The sequence below is a fragment of the Sinocyclocheilus rhinocerous genome, unplaced genomic scaffold, assembly GCF_001515625.1.
Source record: "Sinocyclocheilus rhinocerous isolate Xijiao unplaced genomic scaffold, SAMN03320098_v1.1 scaffold698, whole genome shotgun sequence".
In the NCBI taxonomy this organism is placed as follows: Eukaryota; Metazoa; Chordata; class Actinopteri; order Cypriniformes; family Cyprinidae; genus Sinocyclocheilus; species Sinocyclocheilus rhinocerous.
In genome coordinates this window covers 129,249-153,691 of record NW_015663501.1, presented here as the reverse complement: position 1 = coordinate 153,691, position 24,443 = coordinate 129,249, and the positions used below count along the sequence as shown (strand labels likewise).

Here is a 24,443-nt window from a genome sequence, read left to right as displayed (position 1 = left end):
GGCAGAAAAGTTGCGTCAGCCCCGTCTAACACAACAGCAGATTCTTTTTTTTCCCCCTTTATTTCCGGTCCTCACTCTGATTGGCTGAAAATTTATTTTTTATTTATTTTCCTATTGTGTCTGTGCAACCAGTCAGTCAAGCGTCCGCAACTAAGCAAGCCAAATGCGACAGTGGCAAGGAACCAAAACACCACCGGTGACAGAAATGGAGAAAAAACCTTGGGAGAATCTGGGCTCAGTCACGGGGCCAGTTCTCCTCTGGTCAGACGAAACCAGCATGGCGTAGTTTAATTCCAGGTTGCAACACAGGTGGAGAGGACTTGTCTGGTTCCCGTGGACTTGTGCCGATGGTCGTCGAGGTGATGTAGTCTTCGCAGGGGATCTGTCTCTGGGGCGCATCTAGTTGTCATGGTCTCCACTGACATTCAGGGCTGTAAAGTTCGTCTCTAGGAGCTGATCCACCATCTGGTCTAGATATAGACTGGACCTGGGTGGCTACAGTGACCATCTGATCTGGATACAGACTGGATCTGTATGGCTACAGTGACCTCGGAATAGGAATGAAAGAGACTAACATTAGCATTACGATGTAGCAATTACATTGGTGTTATAGGAAGTTTTCCCAGTTGCTTCAAAGGTTTCTACGTGTTTTTGCAGCGTTGAGTAATGTATCACAGACATATCTCACGAATCCTTTCATAAGCAAAGTGAGAGATTCATTGCGCAGTGTAGAGAGCTTCGTTGATTATAAATGTGAGCTCGCGATGAACTAAGATGAGTGACAGCTTTTAATGATTTTTAAGGGAGTTTGTAAATGTGATACTGATTTAATACAATACAATTCAATAAAAGAAGTTAATATTAAGTGACTTACATTGTCTATAACACTATTGTCTGATTTTGCTCCATTTCGTCGTCGAAAATAGTTTAAAACAAAGACGCAGCGGAGCCGCTGCACATCTCCATTCAAACACAGCGGTGTTTCGAATGAACTTTTTTTTAAACGAATCTAGCTCAGACTTTTAGTTGACTGAAACTTGACTAGACTAAAAAGAGTATGAACGTGACTAAAACTAATAAAAACTAAAATGACAGCTTCACACAAAGACTAGACTAAAACTAAAATTAAAACAGGCCGCCAAAAACAACACTAATTATGTGTATGCCAGATTAAAGAGACGGATCTTTAATCTAGATTTAAACTGACAGAGTGTGTCTGCATTCCAATTATTCATTACAATGCCTGGGTATCCATGCTACTAGCACGAGAATCTCACAAAGAAAGCCACAGAAGTTTGGCGGAGACTCTGCTTAGGATGCGAAGGACAGCCTGGGTCACAAGGTGTAGAAGAATAGCCCAAAGAGTTGTCGACAGCTGCATTCAGTGTAGGAAGACCAAAGCAAAAAAGTCTCAGGAAGTGATGGGTGATTTACCAACAGAAAGAATGTAAACGGCTGCACCTTTCGGGTTCACTACAGTAGATCTATTTGGACACTACCATGTGAAAGATGACATTAAGAAAATATCTTTGCTGAAGGTCTGGGGTGTTGTCTTTTGCTGCATGTCAAGCAGAGCAATCCACGCAGAGTTGCTTAACGCCCAATTTCTTAATGGCCTTTCAAAGATTTGCTGCAATTAGAGGCTATCCCAAGAAGATCAATTTGGATCCAGGCACCAATGTAATTGGAGAATGGTTTTGCAGGAGCTGTACAGTTTCCTAGAGGGAATTAACAAGTTCTGGAGGAAACGGCAACAAAAATGGATTTGTTTCGAATCGATTCTCCACATAGAAATGGATCTGCAGAGGCTACTGTGCACATTGTCAATAGGGCACTCCAAAACTGTGGAGGTAAGTTTATTCTCACTTACAACAAATTTCAAACAGCCCTTCAAATGGCGGCTAATCTCACTAATGTACGATCAATCGTTGTCAGGGCGCAAGCTCAGAAAGACTGCATTCAGTACATAACACCCAACACACTACTGCTCGGCCGAACATCCCAAAGTGGTGATATCCAAATATTTGACTTTTGTAGTTACCAATTTAAATGACTCTAAGCAATGCAGCCAGTGGTAGATTCGTTTTGGAGATGCTGGAGCCAGCTTGCAGGTCCTAACTTATTCTTGAGAAGCAAGTGGCATATCACAGACAGAAAGGTAGCAATTGGGGACATTGACTGGATAGCAGATCAAAATGCGCTTAGGGGGCAGTTTAAGTAGTAATCAGAGTAATCAGCGTCAATCCAGACAGCAAGGGTGCCGTAAGAGATGTAAATATCCGGACATTCCCAAGGTAGCCTGTTCCTGTTACAAAGCCCTTAAAGCAAGAGCAAACTATCCAGAGTCTGAAAGCTGCAAGGAGAATATCCCATGTACTGTTCTTCACAGAGATGTTAGTCAGCTGATCATCCTCCTTCCAGTTGAGGAACAAATGAGCGAGTAATTTGGAAACATCCTTACCGGTCTGCAATCAGTAGTGCCAAACCGTTTGCCTTCAAATTATTGTGACTCCCTGTTGTATTCAATGAAAATCGAGTGGGAGGTGTTAAGTCAGTCATTACTGCTGTGCTGTTGGGAAATGTCTGTGTCTGTTGATGCTTTATTTTTCGTTAATTTAGCCACTGTATTGATTAAATGCCTGGGGTTGTGTTTGTTCTCTTCTAAGAGAGACGAAAAGTAAGTAGATCTAACAGTTTTTAGAGCTTTCTATAAGTAGAAGTACTTTCCCGCCATGCAATACAAAATACCTCTAGTTTTGTTTTCTTCCAGCTGCGCTCCATTCTCCGGGCTGCCCTCTTTAAATATGTTCATCTGAAGTAGTGTGGTTGTATAACCCCAATGAAGTTCAGAATGTCTATAAATGCTGATCCCAATGCATCTTTTTCATTATCAAAATGGATATTACAATCACCAACAATTAAGACTTTGTCTGCAGCCAGCACTAACAGAAAATCAGCAAATACTTTGATAAAGTCTGTATGGTGCGCTAGTGGCCTGTATACAGTAGCCAGTACAAACGCCACAGGGGATTTATCATTAACACTTGTTATATGAAGCACCCTTACTTCAAATTAATTATACTTAAAAGTGAAAAAAGTGAAGTGACGTGTGGCCAAGTATGTAGACCCATACTCAGAATTTGTGCTCTGCATTTAACCCATCCAAGTCCACACACACAGTAGTGAACACACACACACACACACCGTGAACACATACCCGGAGCAGTGGGCAGCCATATTACTGCGGCGCCCGGGGAGCAGTTGGGGGTTCGGTACCTTGCTCAAGGGTCTCACCTCAGTCGTGGTATTGAAGGTGGAATAGAGCGCTGGTTATTCACTCCCCCCACCGGCAATTCCTGCCGGACATGAAACGCGAACCCGCAACCTTAGGGTTACAAGTCCGACTCTCTAATCATTAGGCCACGGCTGCCCCCCTTGAAAGCAGACTTCTGAGAAATACTGAAAATATTATTAAAAATTGTAGCAACAGCTCCCCCTTTACCTTTTGGACGTGACTCATGTTTATAACAGTAATCTTGGGGGGTAGACTCATTTAAAATAATGTAATCATATGGTTTTGGCCAGGTTTCTGTCAAAGAGAGCATATCTAAGTTATGATCTGTGATCATATCATTTACAAAAAGCGCGTTTGTAGAAAGGGATGTAATATTCATTAAGCCAAGCTTTATCATTTGGTCTCCTTGGTTCTGCTTTAACTTGGCTGAGATTCTCAATTTGCCATGACTCTTCAGTCAGTTCCTCCTGTTTCACTTCAAACCTTGTCAGCACAGCTTCAAATGCCTTCTTTTGAAGCTTACTGATGCTCTCTCGAGCATTGACTGCTTGATCATTAGCTGACTTAATTGGCCACTCATCTACTGGCAAGCTCACTAACCTTGACCCTTTCTGCCACTCTGAATTTCTATCAAGGTGTTGAGGGCTAGCTCCTCTGGTTATCACACAGGCAATGTTTTGCAGACCCGGTATCTACCACCACTCTTGCACTTCCTTGGATGTCCCCAATTCTATTAGCAAAAAACTTTTTGTAGCCATAGCTTTCTCACTGTATAGCACCAAGGACTGTTTGGCTACCAACCAAGTGGTACCATTTCTCCACTCGAATTTGGCTATGCTGCTCAAAGTACATTCGCAGACGTGAGCCGAACACTGCTCCACACACCTCTGCTTTGATACATCTCCTTTTTGGTCTAAAGGAGTCCGTTTGGCTTTGGAATCCACAAGCCTGATGATTGAACCCTGGTCGGAGTTCTGAGGTACAATACAGCACCATAAGCATTTTCGCTTCTATCCGAAAAGGTTATCACCCAGTGTTCATCATTAGAATTTGGGGGTGTTATTGTTCTAGTCTTTAATTTGGCCAAGTTGGACATATTCCTCAAAAAGCCTGATCACATAGTCTCTGAGTTCATCTGAGAGGGCTGTATCTCAAGTTTCATTTATTGGATCCCTTCTATTCTTTGCCTCTTGAAAAGCTCTATGAACCAGAATTGCTCCCTTTTGCTTGCCTGGAGTCACTAGGCTTACTGGATCGTACACTCCCAACACCTGACTCAACAACTCTCTTCTCGTCAGTGGACTTGGTGTTTGGGCTCTAACTTGCTCTTGTGAGAGGTTTTAACCAAGTCACAATTTATTTATTTTCTCTTTCAGAAATTGATTGACATCATTACATAGATCATGTCTTTTTCCATGGAATAGCACAGGCCAAGTGCCTTGTTGTCGTCATCACACATTTGGTTTGGTAGAACCATAATGCTTTTCTTTCTTCCAAAGGGCCTGTCCTCAGACTCTCCCTTCCCACTTTTACCTGAGAAGACCCACGGCTTAAAATGAAATCCTCCAGCTTTTAAGATCAAGTCTATGTTTGCCACAATGGACTGCAGCTGGTGAAGGTTGTGAGAAATGTCATCAACGTAGCTTTCATGCTGGAGTACTCTGCGCTCTTCCTCAAGTTGAGCAAAGGATGGCAAATTGCCAGTTTCACGCATTTCACGCTGCTCAATGCACCCTGCTGGCTTGTGTCCAATATTGACTCTTGTGATCACATATTCCCCCAGTTCCTTGTTCTCAGAGTCTTACCAAAGGAATCCGTACAGATGTACGTCACGGTCCTGCAACCATACTGAATTGTACATTTTCTTGATGTCTCCTAATGTGGCATACACTCTGCTTCTGAACCTTAGCAGGATAGCATGTATCTGATTGAGAACATCTGGGCCTTTCATTAACAAGTCATTAATGTTGACCCCTTTGACTCTCTGGCTGCTGTTCCAAACAAGTCTCACTGGGTTTGTGACCTTATTCGGAAAGGCACAGATAATGGCTTCAAAATGAATAAAGGATAACAAATAATTCTGACGATTAATATTCGGTTAAGGCTAACACAGTTACTCCTCGTGTTTGATGGATAACATGTGAGCCAGTGGATCAGCGCGATATTATACATAAACCAGGTTCTACGCAATAATGAGTGTGTGAAGTGAAAGAGAGCAAACTTTATGAATGAAATAAGCCTAAATCAAACAGTTGGGTTGCTGTTGCCTCTCCGTGTATCTCTCAGAAATCATAGCTTGGCAAGAGTAATATCAAATAAAATACTACATCATACACATTATACTATTTGGTATATTTAAATGTCAATGATTTAAACTTTGTACGATATGATACACGAATGACTGGAATAAGCACAGTGTGAACGCCAATCTAACAACCGCGTTGCCATCTCTGCGAGTCTCCATCTCTCAAAAAGTAAACCAGGTGCCTGTTCTTCATACCTCGCTTAATACATCCGAGATGATTTGAAAGATGCTAGATCTTCTAATCGTGATAACTGATCTCGGGCTAATTTGGTTCTTCAAACGAATTTGTGGATTTGATTAAAATATCTGGATTAAGTTAATCTAAGATTACTGCGCATTCTCGTGTTCCCCGTAAAGGGCAGATGTATCGATACTCGAAACCACGATCAGAAATGCAGCCATTGGCTTGCGGCAAGACAGCAACGTAATGACATCATATAATTAAAAAAGACACCTGACAAAAAGCTTGACACATTTCTGGACCTTTATAAGGAAACAGGCAAGTGAACAAAACGACATAAATGTTATAATAGATCAATTAAATGTGCACTGTTTTTATTTTATATATTTTATATTTTTTACATGATTCCCAATTATTTTTTCTGCGTAATGAAAATATATGCCTTGAATTCATTCAGTCGTGTTCAAATGATCACTAAACGTTTGTCATGAAATCCCTCTGCTTGTATGATAAATTTAGGTTTCACTTTATTTTGATGGTCCCTCTGTTGACTATAAGTAGCGTTGCACCTACATGTCTACTAACTCTCATTAGAGTATTAGTAGAGTATTAGTAGACTTGGTAGGGTTAGGGTTAGAATAAGTTGACATGACACCCTGTTTTAAAAAGACAGGGTGGAATTACGTCAGAGGGGGAGCCAGTGGGTTTCAACTTATTTACAAATTCCTGCAACAATGAGAGAGAGATCATTGAAACAGAGATGGGAAGTAACGAAGTACAAATACTTTTTTACTGTACTTAAGTAGATTTTTCTGGTATCAGTTCTTTATTTCACTATTTATTTTTCTGACAACTTTTTACTTTCACTCCTTACATTTCTACACAAATATTTGTACTTTCTACTTCTTATATTTCCAAAACAGGCTCGTTACTTTAGTTTTAATCTGTATTTTTAATCTGTCAAGCCGGCCGGCCATTCAGAAGTCGAGACCACCAGCCACTGCACTCTCAAGCCCGCTGGCCGTTCCATTGTCAAGTGCCGGCCAATTCACTCCCAAGCCCTCAGCTGACAGCAGCTGTATCCTGTTCCTAGTGTGTTCATTTGATTCAGCTGTGTCTCATTGAGTTCCTCATTATGTTGTGTATTTAAGTCCTGTCTTCCCTGATTTCCTTTGTCCAGTATTGAATGTTTGTCAATCCCCTGTGCTACGTGTGCGTTCCATTGGATGAATAAAGACTTTCTTCATGAATTCCCCTTCGTCTCCTCGTTCCTTCACTCCACGCTCCTCGCTCCTTCACAGTAGCAGCAGATCGTGACAACCTGGTTAACTGCTAGTTAGTCAAACTAGTTCTTAAGACACAGTCTTAACATAGTGGCTATGTTTATGCAACCGGCCCTAGTTCAGTAAACTTTCACAGAAGTTAACAGAAGTAGGCTATTATTAAATTTCTTGATTTTGATTAAATTAATATTTTGTACTTCAGATGTATTATAATTATTTACCAAAGCATGGTTGTTATTTGTTACTTTAAAATATTTTTTTCCCATTTACTATTCTTTGTTTTTATACAGCCAATTTAACTTGAAGACCCTGTCTGTCTACAAATAAAATAAAGTAATTGCAAAATTATATTTAAGAAATTATTTAATTACAATTTGAATGAATGTTGCAACTGCCCCTGTGGACTGTTGCAACAGTCCCCTGTTATGGGGTCAGTTGCAACATTTGACTTTGTCTATTTAAGTATAAATTGTACACATATTGTCATATGTACATGTTTGTTACGGGGCGAACGAGATGTGAGACGTGCTGATCCATCTGCAAAGCTTTTATTTAAAGGCGTGGTCATAAAACTGGCAAGGTTCTTACAATGGCAAACAGGTATATTGAGGGCAAGACAAAAGAGTAATCCAAAACGAGCATGAGTCAGTCGACAGCAAACGTTATCCAGAGGGCTTGACAAGAGGGGAAATCCAATAACACAAGCAAAAGTCCTGGCTAGGTGCAAACACAGTCCGAAACAGAAAGGCAAAGGGTTAATCCAAGATAAACAGGCAAGAATCAGGTAACACGGGAAAGCAGGCAAGAAAAGACTATGACTAGGAACTAATGACTAGAAACTAGGGCAGGAAACTGGCTCTGTAATGTGCTACCACTAGGAGAGCAATATACTCGGCAGTTTGAGAAGGATCTGAGTGGGTGTAATATAGTGTGTGTTATTGGTTACAGCTGTGTGCAATCAGTGCAATGGATGATGGGAAATGTAGTCCAGAGTGACAAGCAACAGTCTGTGTAGTGCAGGGGTGCCCAAACTCGGTCCTGGAGGGCCGGTGTCCTGCAGAGTTTAGTTCCAACCCCAATTAGACACACCTGAACCAGCTAATCAAGCTCTTTCTAGGCATACTAGAAACTTCCTGGCAGGTGTGTTGAGGCAAGTTGGAGCTAAACTCTGCTGGACATTGGCCCTCCAGGACCGAGTTTGGGCACCCCTGGTGTAGTGTGAAAGTCTATATAATGGGAGGGTGACCTCTGGTGGCAATCGGACAGAAGTCCATGGACAGGATTCGTGACAATGTTACAGTAGTGTGTGTGAGAAGCTGATGGATGTGGCTTTATTGTGTTAAAATATTGGCTTTCTAATACAAACAGTCTCTGAAAAACTAAAGGAAATGCAAAAAGTGTTGCAACCGTCCCCACTCTCCCCCTACAGCGTCCTCTCTCTCTCTCTCTCTCTCTCAAAATGCACAAGTGGCCTCACATCCATAGTAAAACTATGGTTACTATAATTTTACTGTAATAAAACCATAGTTACTTTTCAAAAGGGAAAAATATGACTCATGATAATGCAACAACGTGATCAATATTTGGATTTTTCTTTAAATATATTGTGATGGTGTAGTTATTGTTGTACTAATTTTGACATTTAGGCAATTTAGAAAATATAGTTATTTTGCACAGCCCCAGCCTAAGGATTTAAACCTTTTTATGTGGTGGCCATGCAAAAAAGTAGTGTTGTGCCTGGTTTCAGAATTTGTTGTGGGTGTATGGGACGGCCTGGATGAGTGAAATTTTGTCCCATTCCAGCCGTGTCCTACATGGCGGTTGTTCAGCCTGGATACATTCATTAGCTAACAAAATTTGAAATGTAAGTTCTTTTGTATTAGGTATTTATATGACGTGAGGTCCTGTTACCCGCGTGACACTAAAACAGTTAGTAGTAATGGCTACTTTTTACTTAAGTACATATCAGAGCCCATACTTCTTTACTTTAACTTGAGTAAAAAAGTGTATTCAGTACTTCGACTTTTATCAGAGTATTTTTAAACATGAGTATCTGTATTTCTACTTGAGAGAATGTGTGAATGATGTGTGTACTTTTGCCATATCTGCATTGGAAGCTAATCAAGAACCACCTGACATGCAGAAGGCGCAGCTAGATCATAATTTGATGGCACAATATTCAGTCTTATGTCCCTTATCTTATTTACAAAAAATAAATAAAAAATGCAAGACATTTTCACATAAAACTGTAGACTCACTCTGGTGAAATACACTAGTAGTTGGATTCACTACAGCATTTATGGTTTTAAAAAGAGTCATTGGATTATTACGACATCTTTCAATGAGATTAGAAAAGTATTTAGACTTTGCTGATCTCATAGCTCTTTGAAATTTAGAAAGAGCACTCCTTAGTAGCTCATAGGAGACCTGTAATTTGTCTTGCTCCCCATGGACCTCAAGGAACTTTTTACAAGCTCCTAGTTTTCTTACTGCAGCCTTCTTGTCTGCTAGCTTTGATGCCCAGAACTGCTTGCAAAAGTAGAGCTTCCTTTTATGCTTAGTGTCACCACAGACTACACACCCTGTCTGGTCACTGTTTGATTCTATGGGCTTTGTTCTTGCCCATCTTGGTTAGGTTCTTACCTCTTTTTTGTTTGGCTCTTCAAGTCTTAATTGTTTAAGCTGCTCGTAGATGCTCTCTTACTTTTTGAGGAATGTCAAAAGAATGTCAAACCGGTTGTCTGGTGTGACAGCACTCTGCTGGTCAGAGATGTGGACGAGCAATTCCTTCTTAAGACTCTCAGAAAGTTTTCCTTCAATTTACTTTGTCACTAGCGGGTTCTTAATAGCGCCAGTATTTCCAAGGTCATACAAATCTCTAAGTGCTTTCTCTACCTCTTGAATTAATTCAACAATTCTCCGTAGTTGGTGACATCTAATACCAGAGATCTTTTGCAAGTCTTCCACTATTTCAATTGCTATTCCTGTTACTCTACCATAGCAGTTTTCCAAGACACGAAAAATTATGTCTGCTGCATTATATGTGTTGAGGCGGAGTTGTGGGCTTTAACTTAATTGTTGCCATGGGGTAAGTGGAGATCATCGGTGGAGGTGTTATTCTCTCTGCCTCCTCCTCTCATCTTGCCTGAATGAAATCAGCTTTCTGAGTTTGATTCCTTTCAGGCACTAGCAGAAATTTCTCTGATCACCTGATGGGATGCACTATTGCCACTTGCTGTACAGATCTTTCACAGTCCTCACCAAATTTCGAAGGTGAATGAGCATGAAGTTGTATGCTTTGTGATTACCACCTGGAACTACAGCTGTGACTCGTTCACTCTCAGCTTCAGCAACCTGCAGTGCAGTGGACAGTTCAATATCTCCATATCTGGCCCACAGGGTTTCTTGAAGAAGAGCTTTAGTTTCATTCAGTTTTAACTCAGACTCACTTGCAGTTTTCTCAAGGTCATCTTTTGCTGTCCTGTTAACACTGCTGACTTGTCCAGCTCTGCCTTTAATTCTGCAATAATGCCTGCTTCAAGATCATCATTTACTTCCATAAATTTCTCTGCTTGCTTTGTGAGTTTATTTAAACTGTCCTGAAGATCATCCTCTGTCATGTCTTTACAGGTTTTGGATATAGTGTTGATTAGTCATGTGAATGTTATTTTTTCCACCGTCCTTTCTGCTTTCAGCTGTTGAAATGATTGCCATTCTGACTTCTGTCAGCAGGTTAGGAAGGAATGTATGATTCTTCAAATTATATTTTGTTATCTTCTAACTTGTCTCTTTGAGTCTCACAGGTTTCCAGTTCCTACTGGTTTCCTGGATTTTCATTGTCAAGCTATTTCTTTTCGTGCACAATTTCACCGATTGAAAGGGAGGGACACATCATCAATGGAGGCCTTAACTGGATTCCACTCTTCTTTTTATTGCATCAAATATGATGAAAGGTGACATAAGTTAAAGCAGAAAGGTGAAAAACCTTTAAACAGAAACAAAAGAACAACGTATGTGAATTAATTGCAAATAAACTCCTTAAACATCCATTGCTGTCATCTGATTATTTGTATCTGTTCTTGACATACAGCATTCTTCAATGATATTATTAGTAAACTTAATACACTTATTAAGTGTAATCTGCAGCACAGTTCAGACAATTACAGTTACAGAGTTACAAGGCATGTACATGAAATCTGATTAATTATATTATTTTAACAATCAGCTTATTCGCGCATGAACGTCAGAAATATTCTATTGTCACTCCACCAGCAATTGAAACACAATCAAAGATAAGCAAATCAATAAACTCGTAACTTGATAACATTGATATTTGCTACACTGAACTACATTTAACTTGAAATAGTTAAACAATGAACAGATAAACACAGTAAGGCCACGGATTCTCTCTGTGCTGAACACAAACACATTTACTGTGTCACAAATTGACTCTGCATCTTCCGCTTCACCAGCCACATCCTTTCATCTACAAAATCAAAATTAAAGTTCTGCCACTCCGGGATATGATGATGTTTTGGATGTTTGTGCACTTTTTTTGTTTGTTTCTTTTATTTCTGCCCCTCACTCTGATTGGCTAACAAATAATTTTTTTAATTTATTTTTTTATTTTTTTATTTCAGTTTGACTTAACAATAGTCAGGTCAAGTCAAGTCAGCTTTATTTGTATAGCACTTTATACAATACTGGTTGTGTCAAAGCAGCTGTACAGTGTTAAACAGGAAAATAGATTGTCAATAATGCAAGACAATAACGGAGTAATTTTTTCCAGCTAAACTCAGGTCATTGATGATGCAGTGATGTCCTCATCCAGTTCAGCTCTCTTCCAATAGTGTCTGTGCAATCAGTTAAGCGTCCCCAACTAAGCAAGCCAAAGATGACAGTGGCAAGGAACCAAAACTCCATCAATGACAGAAATGGAGAAAAAAAACCTTGGGAGAAACCAGGCTCAGTCGGGGGGCCAGTTCTCCTCTGGCCAGACGACACCAGCATGGTGCGATAGTGTATTATGTGTATGCCAAGTTAAAGAGATGGGTCTTTAATCTAGATTTTAAACTGACAGAGTGTGTCTGCCTCCCGAACAGCGCTAGGCATATTGTTCCAGAGTTTGGGCGCTAAATAGGAAAAGGATCTGCCGCCCGCAGTTGATTTTGATATTCTAGGTATTATCAAATGGCCAGAGTTTTGAGATCGCAGTGCATTTTGGACCAGCTGGATTTTGTTTATTAAGCGTGCAGAGCAAGCACCCAATAAAGCATTTCAATAATCTAACCTTGAGGTCATGAATGCATGAATTAATTCTGCATTTGACATTGAGAGCATAGGTTGTAATTTAGATATATTTTTAAGATGCTTAAAAGCTAGGTTCCTAACTGATGATGAGGAAATTAACAGAGCAGCCATCAAGTGTTAGACAGTGTTTTAGGTTATTACATGCAGAGGTTTGTGCTCCAATAATTAAAACCTCAGTTTTTTTCCCCAGATTTTAGCAGATGGAAATTACTAGTCATCCAGTTTTTATATCAACTATGCATTCCGTTAGTTTTGCAAATTTGTAGGTTTCCTAGTACTGAGCCTTGTGGCACTCCATACTGTACTTGTGAATGACTGCTACGAATTGATGATGGTCAGATAAGTAAGATTTGAACCACGACAATCCAATTCCACTAATGCCAACATAATTTTGTAGTCTACTCAAAAGAATGTTGTGGTCGATAGTGTCAAACGCAGCATTAAGATGCAGTAGCACTAAGAGAGAAATACAACCACGATCGGATGATAAAAGCAGGTCATTTGTAACTCTGATGAGAGCAGTCTCTGTACTATGATAAGGTCTAAATCCTGACTGAAAATTCTCAGCGATACAATTTCTCTCTAAGAAGGAACATAGCTGAGAGGACACTGCCTTTTCTAGTATTTTTGACAGAAAAGGGAGATTTGAGATCGGTCTGTAATTCTCTAGGAGTGTGTTTTTCTTAATGAGCCAGTTTGAAGGTTTTTGGGACACATCCTAATAAAAATGACGAATGAATAATATTCAGAAGAAGAACTATGACTTCTGGAAGCACCTCTTTAAGTAGCTTAAATGGAATAGGGTCTAACATGTTATCTGTTTAGATGATTTAACAAGTTTATACAATTCTTCCTCTCCTTTAGCAGAGAATGAGTGGAATTGTTCCTCAGGGGATCTATCTGATGCGATATTGTAGCTGATGGTTGCATGCTTATAATTTTATCTTAAATGTATCAATCTTGGAAGTAAAGAAGTTCATAAAGTAATTACTGCTGTGCTGTTGGGAAAAGTCAGCACCTGTTGATGCATTATTTTTGGTGGTGGAAGAGAGTGCTGGTTATTCACTCCCCCCACCGACAATTCCTGCCGGACCTGAGACTCAAACACAACCTTCGGGTTACAAGTCCGACTCTCTAACCATTAGGCCATGACTGCACTCAGCCACTATACTCAATAAATACTTGCGGTTATGTTTGTTTTGTTCTAAAAGAGACGAAAAATAAGTAGATCTAGCAGTTTTTAAGGCTTTTCTGTAGGAGGAAGTACTTTCCCTCCATGCAATGCGAAACACCTCTAGTTTTGTTTTCTTCCAGCTGCACTCCTTTTTCCAGGATTCTTTCTTTAGGGTGCAAGTGTGCTAGTTAGACCATGATGTTAGACTGTTTTCCGAGTCATCTCATCGATACAATTTCTCTCTAAGAAGGAACATAGCTGAGAGGACACTGCCTTTTCTAGTATTTTTGACAGAAAAGGGAGAATTGAGATCGGTCTGTAATTAACTAATTCTCTAGGATCAAGTTGTGTGTTTTTTTTTTAATGAGAGGCTTAATAACAGCCTATTTGAAGGTTTTAGGGACATATCCTAAAGACATTGATGAATTAATAATATTCAGAAGAGGATCTATGCCTTCTAAAAGCACCTCTTTTAGGAGCTTAGATGGAATAGGGTCTAACCATGTAGGTTTTGATGATTTGACATGTTTATACAATTCTTCCTGTCCTATAGCAGATAATGAGTGGAATTGTTCCTCAGGGTATCTATAGTGCGCTATCTGATGCGATACTGTGGCTGACGGCTGCATGGTTATAATTTTATCCCTAGTAGTATCGATCTTGGAAGTTAAGTTCATAAAGTCATTACTGCTGAGCTGTTGGGAAAGGTCTGTGTCTGTTTATTTCACGAACACAGGCTAGGAGACACAGAGGTAGAGGTCAAACAAGGATTTATTAACAGGAGACTGTGAAGTGAGCCAGGTGATGTTGAGGTGAGTAAAGCGTGAGGTGATCAGGTTCTGATGGCTTGGCTTGCTGTGACTGTCTTTAGGAATCTTGCAGGGATCTTGTGGAGCGGTGGAGAAACTGGAACTTCTGCGGTGAGGAAACACACAGGTTAACTGAGAGAGAGTTCGGCTAGGTTCGATGTAGTGAACGGTAGACCGGACAATAATTATGTGAAGCGTGAGCACTGATAAAAGGAGGCTTAATGAGCTGTGGCAGGTGCGGGGAATCAGAAGGCAGGTGATTGTGATCTTGTGAACGTCGGTGCTGATTGTGGTGACTGTGACTCTCTGACAGTTGATGCTTCATTTTTCATTAATTTAGCCACTGTATTGAATAAATGTCTGGGGTTGTGTTTGTTTTCTTTATAAGAGAGATGAAAAGTAAGCAAATCTAGCATTGTTTAGAGCTTTTCTATAAGTATAAGTACTTTCCCGCCATGCAATACGAAATACCTCTAGTTTTGTTTTCTTCCAACTGCGCTCCATTCTCCGAGCTGATCTCTTTAAGGCGCGAGTGTGCTCGTTATACCATGGTGTCGGACTGTTTTCCTTAATCTTCTTTAATCGCAAAGGAGCAACCATATCTAAAGTGCTAGAAAAGAGAGAGTGAATAGTTTCTGTTACACCATCAAGTTTATCTGAGCTATTGGATATGCTGAGAAATTGAGACAAATCGGGAAGATTATTTACAAAGCAGTCTTTAGTGGTAGAAGTGATGGTTCTACCATATTTGTAACAGGGAGTTGAATTTGCAGCTTTAGCTAAGTAGGTCTTGAGACGTGTTGTCTAACCCCAATAGAGTTCAGAATGTCTATGAATGCTGATCCCAATGCATCTTTTTCATTATCAACATGGATATTAAAATCACCAACAATTAAGACTTTATCTGCAGCCAGCACTAGCTCAGTAGAAAATCAACAAATTCTTTGATACAATCTGTATGGTGCCCTGGTGGCCTGTATACAGTAGCCAGTACAAACGTCACAGGGGATATATCATTAACACTTGTTTCTCTAGGTAATGTTATTTGAATCACCATTACTTCAAACTAATTATACTTGAAACCAGAGCTCTGAGAAATACTGAAAATATTTCTATAAATTGTAGCAACACCTCCCCCTTTACCTTTTGGACGTGGCTCGTGTTTATAACAGTAATCTTGGGGGTAGCCGCATTTAAAATAATGTAATCATCTGGTTTTAGCCAGGTTTCGGTCAAACAGAGCACAGCTAATTTATGATCTGTGATCATTTCATTTACAAAAAGCGCTTTTGTAGAAAGGGATCTAATATTCATCAAGCCAAGCTTTATACATTTTTAATCTGTATTATATCAGTTTTTTATTTGTTGAACAATTAAATTGTTACCCTTAAATTGTTCTGGACGTTTTTTGTATTTGCTAGTTCAGAGAACAGACACAGTCTCTATAGTATGATATCTAGGTGAAAGAGTTTCTATGTGCTGAGAATTAACTGACTTCTGTGACGTGAGGCGGCTAGCAGATAGGCGGCTATCTGTCTGCTTCCTGACCTGGGCCCCAATTAGTCAATTCTTTCAACAGGTTTCTCAGTGGGTGCATCACTGAGTGGGGAGAACCTGTATAATGTTTTAATCAGAATGGAAAAACAGTGTTTTGTCCCGCGACTATGCCGCCTCACAGTCACTCAATCGCCCTGCTGCGGGGGCTCTGCAACCGGAACCGAACAATGTGTGGGACTCGCTAAGCTAGTCCCATCCAAAGCCGAATCTAAGGCCCTCACATTCTTACTATCCTCAATTAAAGTTTGGATGTCTGTCTCTAGTTCTGAGATCTTCTCTGTCAGCCAAACTATTTCCTTGCATTTCTCACATGTTAATCCCTCGCTGCTGACAGAGAAAGCTACACTATAGCAAGCAGTGCAAGTGACAATAACAGGAGAAGCCATTACTCACCGTGATTGTTGAATGATTCCGACTTACCACAGTAGTTTGATGAACTCGTGAAAAATGGAGCGAGAGAGAAAATAAACAGAGTGAGAGAGAGAGAAGGAAACAGTAGGCGCGAATGACAAGCTAACAGGCTAACGGAATGCTAACGCGCTGCACTCGCGGTTTACTGCTGTGGTATCGTAATATAGATGAATTTTATCCACTGATTCTTCACAGCCTCATCCTTTGGAAGTGAAAATAAACAAATTTACTGCCACAGTGCAGAGCAGTGTCTTGTCAAAATTTGAGGGGGTTCAAGTTTTCGTGGGGATGTCCACGCAGAACATAAGCGGGCATTATGCAAGTGTGGTAACTTGCGACGTGTGAACTTCACAGAAAAGGGATTCGAATTTAAAACGACTTGTTTTAGCGATTCAGAGTCAACTCTTTTGAGAGACAATAACTTTTTTTATTATGCACTTTCAGCTTTACAACTTTGCAGACTGTTTACATTCACATACATTACACACTGCATGAAAGTTAATTTTCAAAAATACGCAATAGAGGCAATTTAAAAAGACCATTCCTAGAATTGTATTATTTGGTTCTCAAAAAATAACCAAATAAGAACCAAATACTAATGTAAGGGGAATGCTCTGTGTTTGCTGGGATTGCTTTAGTCATCAGTGAATAAAAAAAAAAACCCGTTGCCTGTGGAGAAGCATTCCAAATTCTTAAATTCCAAGACCTCTGTTCGCAAAAAACAAAAAAAAAACAACCACACAAAACACTGGTGTGCAAAGAGAAAAAACATACATCTGAAAAAATGTACATATCTCTATGTCTTACTGTATTCCTCTCTCTTTCTCTCTATCTCCCTTTTTAGGTGCAGATTAGACATAATCTGAGGTTGGACACTTTTGCTGAACTGCCAGTGTCATTGGTTCTATTTTCTCTGATCTGCATTGATATAGTAGAAAGAATCCGACATTGCAGACTTACTGGTCAAGGTAAAAAAAAAATATTTTCATTTAACTAACACATTCAAAATAAAAACACAATATAAATTAAAGCTGCAAGCAGCGATGAAAGGGCCCTCGCACCCGGGCTCACCGCCACTCGGTGGCTTTAGGAAAACAGCAAACAGTGGACAATATGCATTTAAAGTGGTAAATATTGGAGGAATATGTCAAAGTCATTTACATGTGCAAAACTTCCTGCTGCCAGCTGGTGGCGCTATGATTATAACTGAATGTTGGCATGTAGATGTCTTCAGGCCAGGACTTTTATCAAACATGTGAAGTCTGGTGAAGATTGAACATGGTATGTTTGAGTTAGTGTAAAGCATGACATATACTGTTGCCAACAGGTGGTGCTATGATTATAACTGAATATTGGCATGTAAATGTTTTCAGGCCAGGACTCTTATCAAACATGTGAAGCTTGGGGCAGACCAGACATTGCATGTTCAAGTTAGTGTAAAACAAGTAATTTCTTGTTGCCAGCAGGTGGCACTATGATTATAACGGAATATTGGGCTTAAAGGGTTCGTTCACCCAAAAATTAAAATTCTGTCATTAATTACTCACCCTCATGTCGTTTCAAACCCGTAAGACCTTCGTTCATCTTCGGAACACAAATTCTAAAAACGACTTTATTCAACAATTCGTCTCCTCCACGTCACCCTGTAGCACCATTTTGGAGAGTATCCGCTGGACGTAAACTGCGTATGCTGTGTCATATTTTGTGTTCGGAAGAAGAAGAACGTAGGTCTTACGGGTTTGAAACGACATGAGCGTGAGTAATTAATGACAGAATTTTCATTTTTGGGTGAACTAACCCTTTAAGATGTGTTCAGGACAGGACTATTATCAGACATGTGAAGTTTAGGGCAGATCAGACATTTCATGTTTAAGTTACTGTGGAACAAGTCATTTCCTGTTGCCAGCAGGTGGCGCTATAATTATAACTGAATATTGGTTTTTAGATGTGTTCAGGCCAGGACTCTTATAAAACGTGTGAAGGTTGGGGTAGATTGGGCATTGTATGCATGAGTTACAACTTCCTGTTTCATGGTATTAATAGCATGTTTTAGCACTTAGTAAGTGTTGTTAGCATGTTTGAGCATATTTCTAGCATGCTTAGCACACAATGACATACATTACTGTGTTGCTAATAGTGCATCACAGTGTTAAACATGTCACTTCCTGTTGCCAGTAGGTGGCGCTATAACTGTAACCGAATATGAGCACGTAGATGTCTTCAGGCCAGGACTCTAATCAAACATGTAAAGTTTGAGGCAGATTGGACATTGTATGCATGAGTTACAACAACTTCCTGTTTGATGGTGTTAAAAGCATGCTTTAGCATTTAGCTAAGTGTTGCTAGCATGTTTGAGCATATTTCTAACATGTTTAGCACACAATGGCATATTTTACTGTGTTGCTAATAGTGCATCACAGTGTTAAACATGTCACTTCCTATTGACAGTAAGTGGCGCTATGACTAAAACTGAATCTTTGCATATAGATGTGTTCAGGCCAGGACTCTCATCAAACATGTTAAGTTTCGGGCAGATTGGACACTGCATGCCTGAGTTACATCAACTTCCTGTTTCTCTGCAATAATAGCATGTTTTAGCACTTAGCTAGGTGTTGCTAGCATGTTTTATGTTAAACATGTCACTTCCTGTTGCCAGCAGGTGGCGCTATGACTATAACTGAATTTTGGCATGGGTATTTGTTCAGGACAGAACACCTATCAAACGTGTGAAGTTTGGGGCAGATCGGACATTGCTTGCCTGAGTTACAGCAACTTCCTGTTTCATGGCGAAATATCAAACTTTGTCAGGCCGCCAGGGACACTCCCCTTGACAAAAACTCAAGATCTTTGCAATTTAATGATGATTTAAACTGTAGGAGGAGTTTGTCAAAGTACGAGGCCTGGAAATGGCAAAAACTGCACAAAAATCGTACAGGAAATTCAAAATAACCTACTTCCTGCTGGGTTTAGGATTTTGAACCAAGAGACTTTTTTGTAGGTAATGTGTGCTACGATCCCTGGCATTGTTGTTTTTGTGTGTCTTGCTTTGTGTACGTGAGTGTGTGTGTGTGTGTGTGCAGGTATTGGCTGTTCATCAAGGAACGTGATTGATGAATTATGAAGTGGATGACTTTAAAAGGGCGGCGCTACCAACACATGGAGAGCTCACTTTGGGCGATTGCTTCTGTGGCGTGAAGAGCTGCGGATTCTGCCTCCGTCAATAGATCACCAACAGCTTTGTGGTTACTGTTCGTTGTTGTTTATATTTGTGATTTATTCTGTTTATCCTAAGAAAATTCTTGGAGCATAGGAGGGGTCTGCCATTTATTTTGATCTAATTTTGCGATGTGTTTTTGTTTAGGGAGTTAGGGAAGTTAATTTGTACTTTTCTTTTCTTTATAAATAAGTCATTTATCTTTTCTCTATTTTATTAGTTGTTTTGTTTGTTATTTTGGCCTTGGGCCTCTCCGAAGCTAATGCTCCTTACATTCATTTCACTCTTCTTTAATAAATTGTTTAAACTTATATTTGTTGTCTTTGGTGATCTGTTGGCTGTGGTCAGAATCCCATTAACATCACTCATTCACCTCTCACCCTATTAAAATGGGCCGTAACAAATGAGGGCTCGTCCTATGGTATGTATTTTCCTTTTCGTTTTGCTGGTGAGTAAATTTGATTGGCAGTTTTTCTTGTGTGGCGGGGAAAGGAATATAAGGATGGATTTTAGTATTGAGGCATTTCGACAAAAGCCTTCGTTTGAAGCATTGGAATCATGTAGTAAAGAAGATTTGTTTTTGGTTGCTAATTATTATGATATTGTTGTAGTAAAAGCAGCTCGCAAGGAAGAAGTGCGGGATGTAATATAAACTTGATTAAACGGGGTGTGTTGATAGCATCTCACAATTCTGAAAGAGAGGTTATTAAGGAGATTGAATAAGACTCAGGTGATGAAGAGCTGGTACCGAGTAGTGATCCGGTGCTGCGCTCGCTTATGGCGCTTTTCCACTGCATGATACGGCACGGTACGGCTCGGTACGGTTCACTTTTGGGGGGTTTTCCACTGGGTACAGTACCTGGTACCTGGTACTTTTTTTAGTACCACTTCGGTTGGGGTTCCAAGTGAACTGTACCGTTACCAAAACGTGACGTGTAAACTCTGCTGATCACGGATTGGCCGGAGAGAATCGTCACTACCTGCGTCACTGAACTTGCGACACAAACACAACAGAACCGCTAGATTTAAATCAGCACAGCCAGCGAAGGATCGAACGCAACTGTTTTGAACGAGCGCACCTTTTTTTTAACAACCAAAAAGTTTTGTTGTCTGTTGCGGAAGAACAGACGTTCCTCTCATTGATAGCAGAGGAGCGGATCCAGCGAGAGCTTGATGGGGCGACGCGGAATGAAAAAGTTTTTTTTAGGAGTCGTGGTAGTAGAGGCGGCGCGACTATAACGACATGTGAATAATCCCACCCACTCTAAAGCGGTACTGAACTGCAGTGGAAACGCAAACCGTGCCGAGCCGTGCCGTGTCGTACCATACTGAGCCGAGTCGTACCACGCAGTGGAAAAGCGCCATTAGTGGGTTAGGGACGGAAGATTTAAAACTCGCTATTAAATTAAAGCAACTTGATTTGGAAATTAAGCGTCAAGAGCATACTACACAACTTTTACGTTTTAGACAATGTGAGTTGGAGACGCAAGCTGGTCGCCGGCCGCCTGATGAGTCTAAGACTGCACCTGCTGTTGTCCCCATTGGTGAGGATTTGCATTTCGGTGCTTTTGAGCGCATTGCTGTAGCTTAGCATTGGCAAAAAGAAATGTGGCCTCTTTTGTTGCAATGTCGTTTGACAGGAAAGGCTCAGGAAGTTTGTTTGATGCTGTCTATTAATGACAGTTTAGATTATAATAAGATTAAGTCTGCTGTGTTGAGAGCCTATGAGCTTGTCCCCAAAGCTTATCGTCAAAAATTTTGTTCACGTGAAAACTGCCAAACAAACATTCGTTGAGTATGCTCGTGAAAAGGGTGTTCTCTTTGATAAGTGGTGCCAGTCCAGCAAAGCGACTAATTTTGAGCAGCTTCGTGAACTCGTTTTAATTGAGGATTTTAAGAATTCGTTGCCAGATAAAATAGTGGTATACTTAAAAAAGAAAAAGATTTCCACTATTGCCAAGGCCGCTGTGTGTGCTGATGAATTTGTATTAATGCACAAAAATGTGTTTGCAGTACCTGCTCTGCGAGAATTACCGTATTCTGCGAATTCGGATAAAACCAAAACAACCAAATTAACGAAATTGTCAGGATCACCTGACATTCGTGAATGTTTTCATTGTCACGAGACTGGTCATTTGCTTTCGGTCCCGTTTTGAAAAAGAAAAATAAGTTTAGACAAGCGAAAAGTGTTGGCTTTGTACGAACTGTTGGTACGGAATAGTACGAAATTGATTCTGTTTTTGAACCTTTTATTGGTCAAGGTATGATTTCGATAAGTGGTCTAGAGGAGGATCAAGTCCCTGTTACCTGGCTGCGTGATACAGGAACTGCTCAGTCCTTCATTTTAGAAAGTGCTTTGCCATTCTTGAAGGAAATGTACTGTGGCTCAGATGTTTTAGTGCAGGGAATTGAGATGGGAGTTGTGAAGTTGCATATTCTTTCCGATTTGATAACTGGTTTCGTAAAAGTGGCTGTACGAACGCAGTTACCTGTGAAGGGAGTTACAATGATTGTTGGAAATGATTTGGCAGGTGAAAAAGTACTTCCTCTTCCTGAAGTCAATGAGAATCCGTTTAGTGTAATTTCTGCTTTAAGTAAAGAAGATGCAGAAGATTTAACTGTGTTCCCTGCATGTGTGATTACTCGAGCCCAGTCACGAAAATTTCCCGATGTCGTTGATCTTTCCGACAGTTTCTTTGTGGATAAAGATGATTCTGACCCGGTTTCGCTGCAGCCTGAGGTGTCCGTGTCTATGTCGCTGTTCCCTGTCGGTGGTGCTGACGCTGATTCTGCTGATCTGTTACTGTCTATTGATCGTGCGACGTTTGCTATCGAGCAAAAACAAGATTCGTCGCTAGCGTGTTGCCGAGATTCTGCGGTCATAAAAGACAAACATTCGTTGAGTATGCTCGTGAAAAGGGTGTTCTCTTTGATAAGTGGTGCCAGTCCAGCAAAGCGACTAATTTTGAGCAGCTTCGTGAACTCGTTTTAATTGAGGATTTTAAGAATTCGTTGCCAGATAAAATAGTGGTATACTTAAAAAAGAAAAAGATTTCCACTATTGCCAAGGCCGCTGTGTGTGCTGATGAATTTGTATTAATGCACAAAAATGTGTTTGCAGTACCTGCTCTGCGAGAATTACCGTATTCTGCGAATTCGGATAAAACCAAAACAACCAAATTAACGAAATTGTCAGGATCACCTGACATTCGTGAATGTTTTCATTGTCACGAGACTGGTCATTTGCTTTCGGTCCCGTTTTGAAAAAGAAAAATAAGTTTAGACAAGCGAAAAGTGTTGGCTTTGTACGAACTGTTGGTACGGAATAGTACGAAATTGATTCTGTTTTTGAACCTTTTATTGGTCAAGGTATGATTTCGATAAGTGGTCTAGAGGAGGATCAAGTCCCTGTTACCTGGCTGCGTGATACAGGAACTGCTCAGTCCTTCATTTTAGAAAGTGCTTTGCCATTCTCAAAGGAAACGTACTGTGGCTCAGATGTTTTAGTGCAGGGAATTGAGATGGGAGTTGTGAAGTTGCATATTCTTTCCGATTTGATAACTGGTTTCGTAAAAAACAAGATCCGTCGCTCGCGTGCTGCTGAGATTCTGCTGTCACAAAAGAGGATGTTGCGAGAAAACCAATTGGTTATTTTTATGAAGATGGAATTTTAATGTGAAAATGGACACCTTCAATATCAGATAATTCAGGCTGGGACACGCTTTATCAGATGGTAGTCCCTAAGAGTTTTTGTAAACAAGTGCTGAGTGTTGCGCAAGATAATGTTGCTGGTCATATGGACGTCACTAAAACACTTTATCGCGTGATGCGTCATTTCTTTTGGCCTGGAATTAAATCTGATGTTTCGAAGTATTGCCGATCTTGCCATACGTGCCAAATGGATGGGAAGCCTAATAAATGTAGCAAATTAGCTCAAAAGGGAAATATATATAAATAATTACAATTAATTATGATTAATTACAATTATTTATATGAGGTGCCAGTATTAACTGTAGCAGAATTAAATCGCCATCAACTAATCTGTTCGTCCAGTGAACATTTGGTGTAATTTCATATCAACTCTAAGAAAGGATATTTTCGTGGCCACAGAAAACAACCTTCTTAAAGTAGTCTAATAATGCATTAGAGCATGTAGCAAGGATCAAAATCGTAAAAGGACATTATTCACAAGCAGGATCAGAAACTCAAAAAAAGAAAATAAGTTAACCAGCTGAGTAAAACCATCAGCGCCGTTTATAACGGGGTCTATAGCTTATACTAAACCTCTGTTTCGTTTAGTTAAATGTACGATACTTGCATTGCCTTGGTCGTGTACAGGGGTGTGAAGTAACGAATTACAAATACTCACGTTACAGTAATTAAGTAGTTTTTATCAGTAATTGTACTTTTTTTGAGTAGTTTAAAAATTGTACTTTGACTTTTACTTGAGTACATTTTAAGTGATGTATCGATACTTTTCCTCCGCTATTTTCCTCCGTTTGTGGTCGTTACATGCTTATTTTAATTTTATTTTTATCCATCAACCTGATTGGATAGAGAGTAATAGGTCTCGTGACTTTCGTCAAATCAAATTGTGCATAGAAAACTTTAACCGCCAACTGTTTATCACGGCTGCTGGAAGCGCATTCTTCAAGCATAAATTCAGTCGCAACTTCCTCTAACTTAATATGTTGAGGTAAATTTCGGATTTCTGCTTACTAAATGATTTACGCTTGCCTATCTACACGGCCTGAAATTTGGTGTGAGGTTGCGGCGGGTATTGCATACAGTGTTAACTCCTGCAAGTGCCACGTTCGGTAAATTCCCACTCACTTATGAGACGCGCGATCTGCGCTGCCTCGTCTCTCTCTCGCGTGCGTTCTGCAGCAGTCACTTGGAAAAGT

The 24,443-nt window shown here is 40.1% G+C and overlaps 1 protein-coding gene across 1 annotated transcript in view; it reads left to right on the top strand.

The window, feature by feature from the left end:
* The window catches only part of LOC107728903 (transmembrane protein 236), a 122,307-nt gene that overhangs the window by 16,335 nt on the left and 81,529 nt on the right, over positions 1 to 24,443 (top strand). The window contains exon 3 of the mRNA XM_016539218.1: positions 17,170 to 17,293. Coding sequence (XP_016394704.1) covers positions 17,170 to 17,293 — 124 coding nt within the window. The remainder of the gene's footprint in view (positions 1 to 17,169; positions 17,294 to 24,443) is intronic.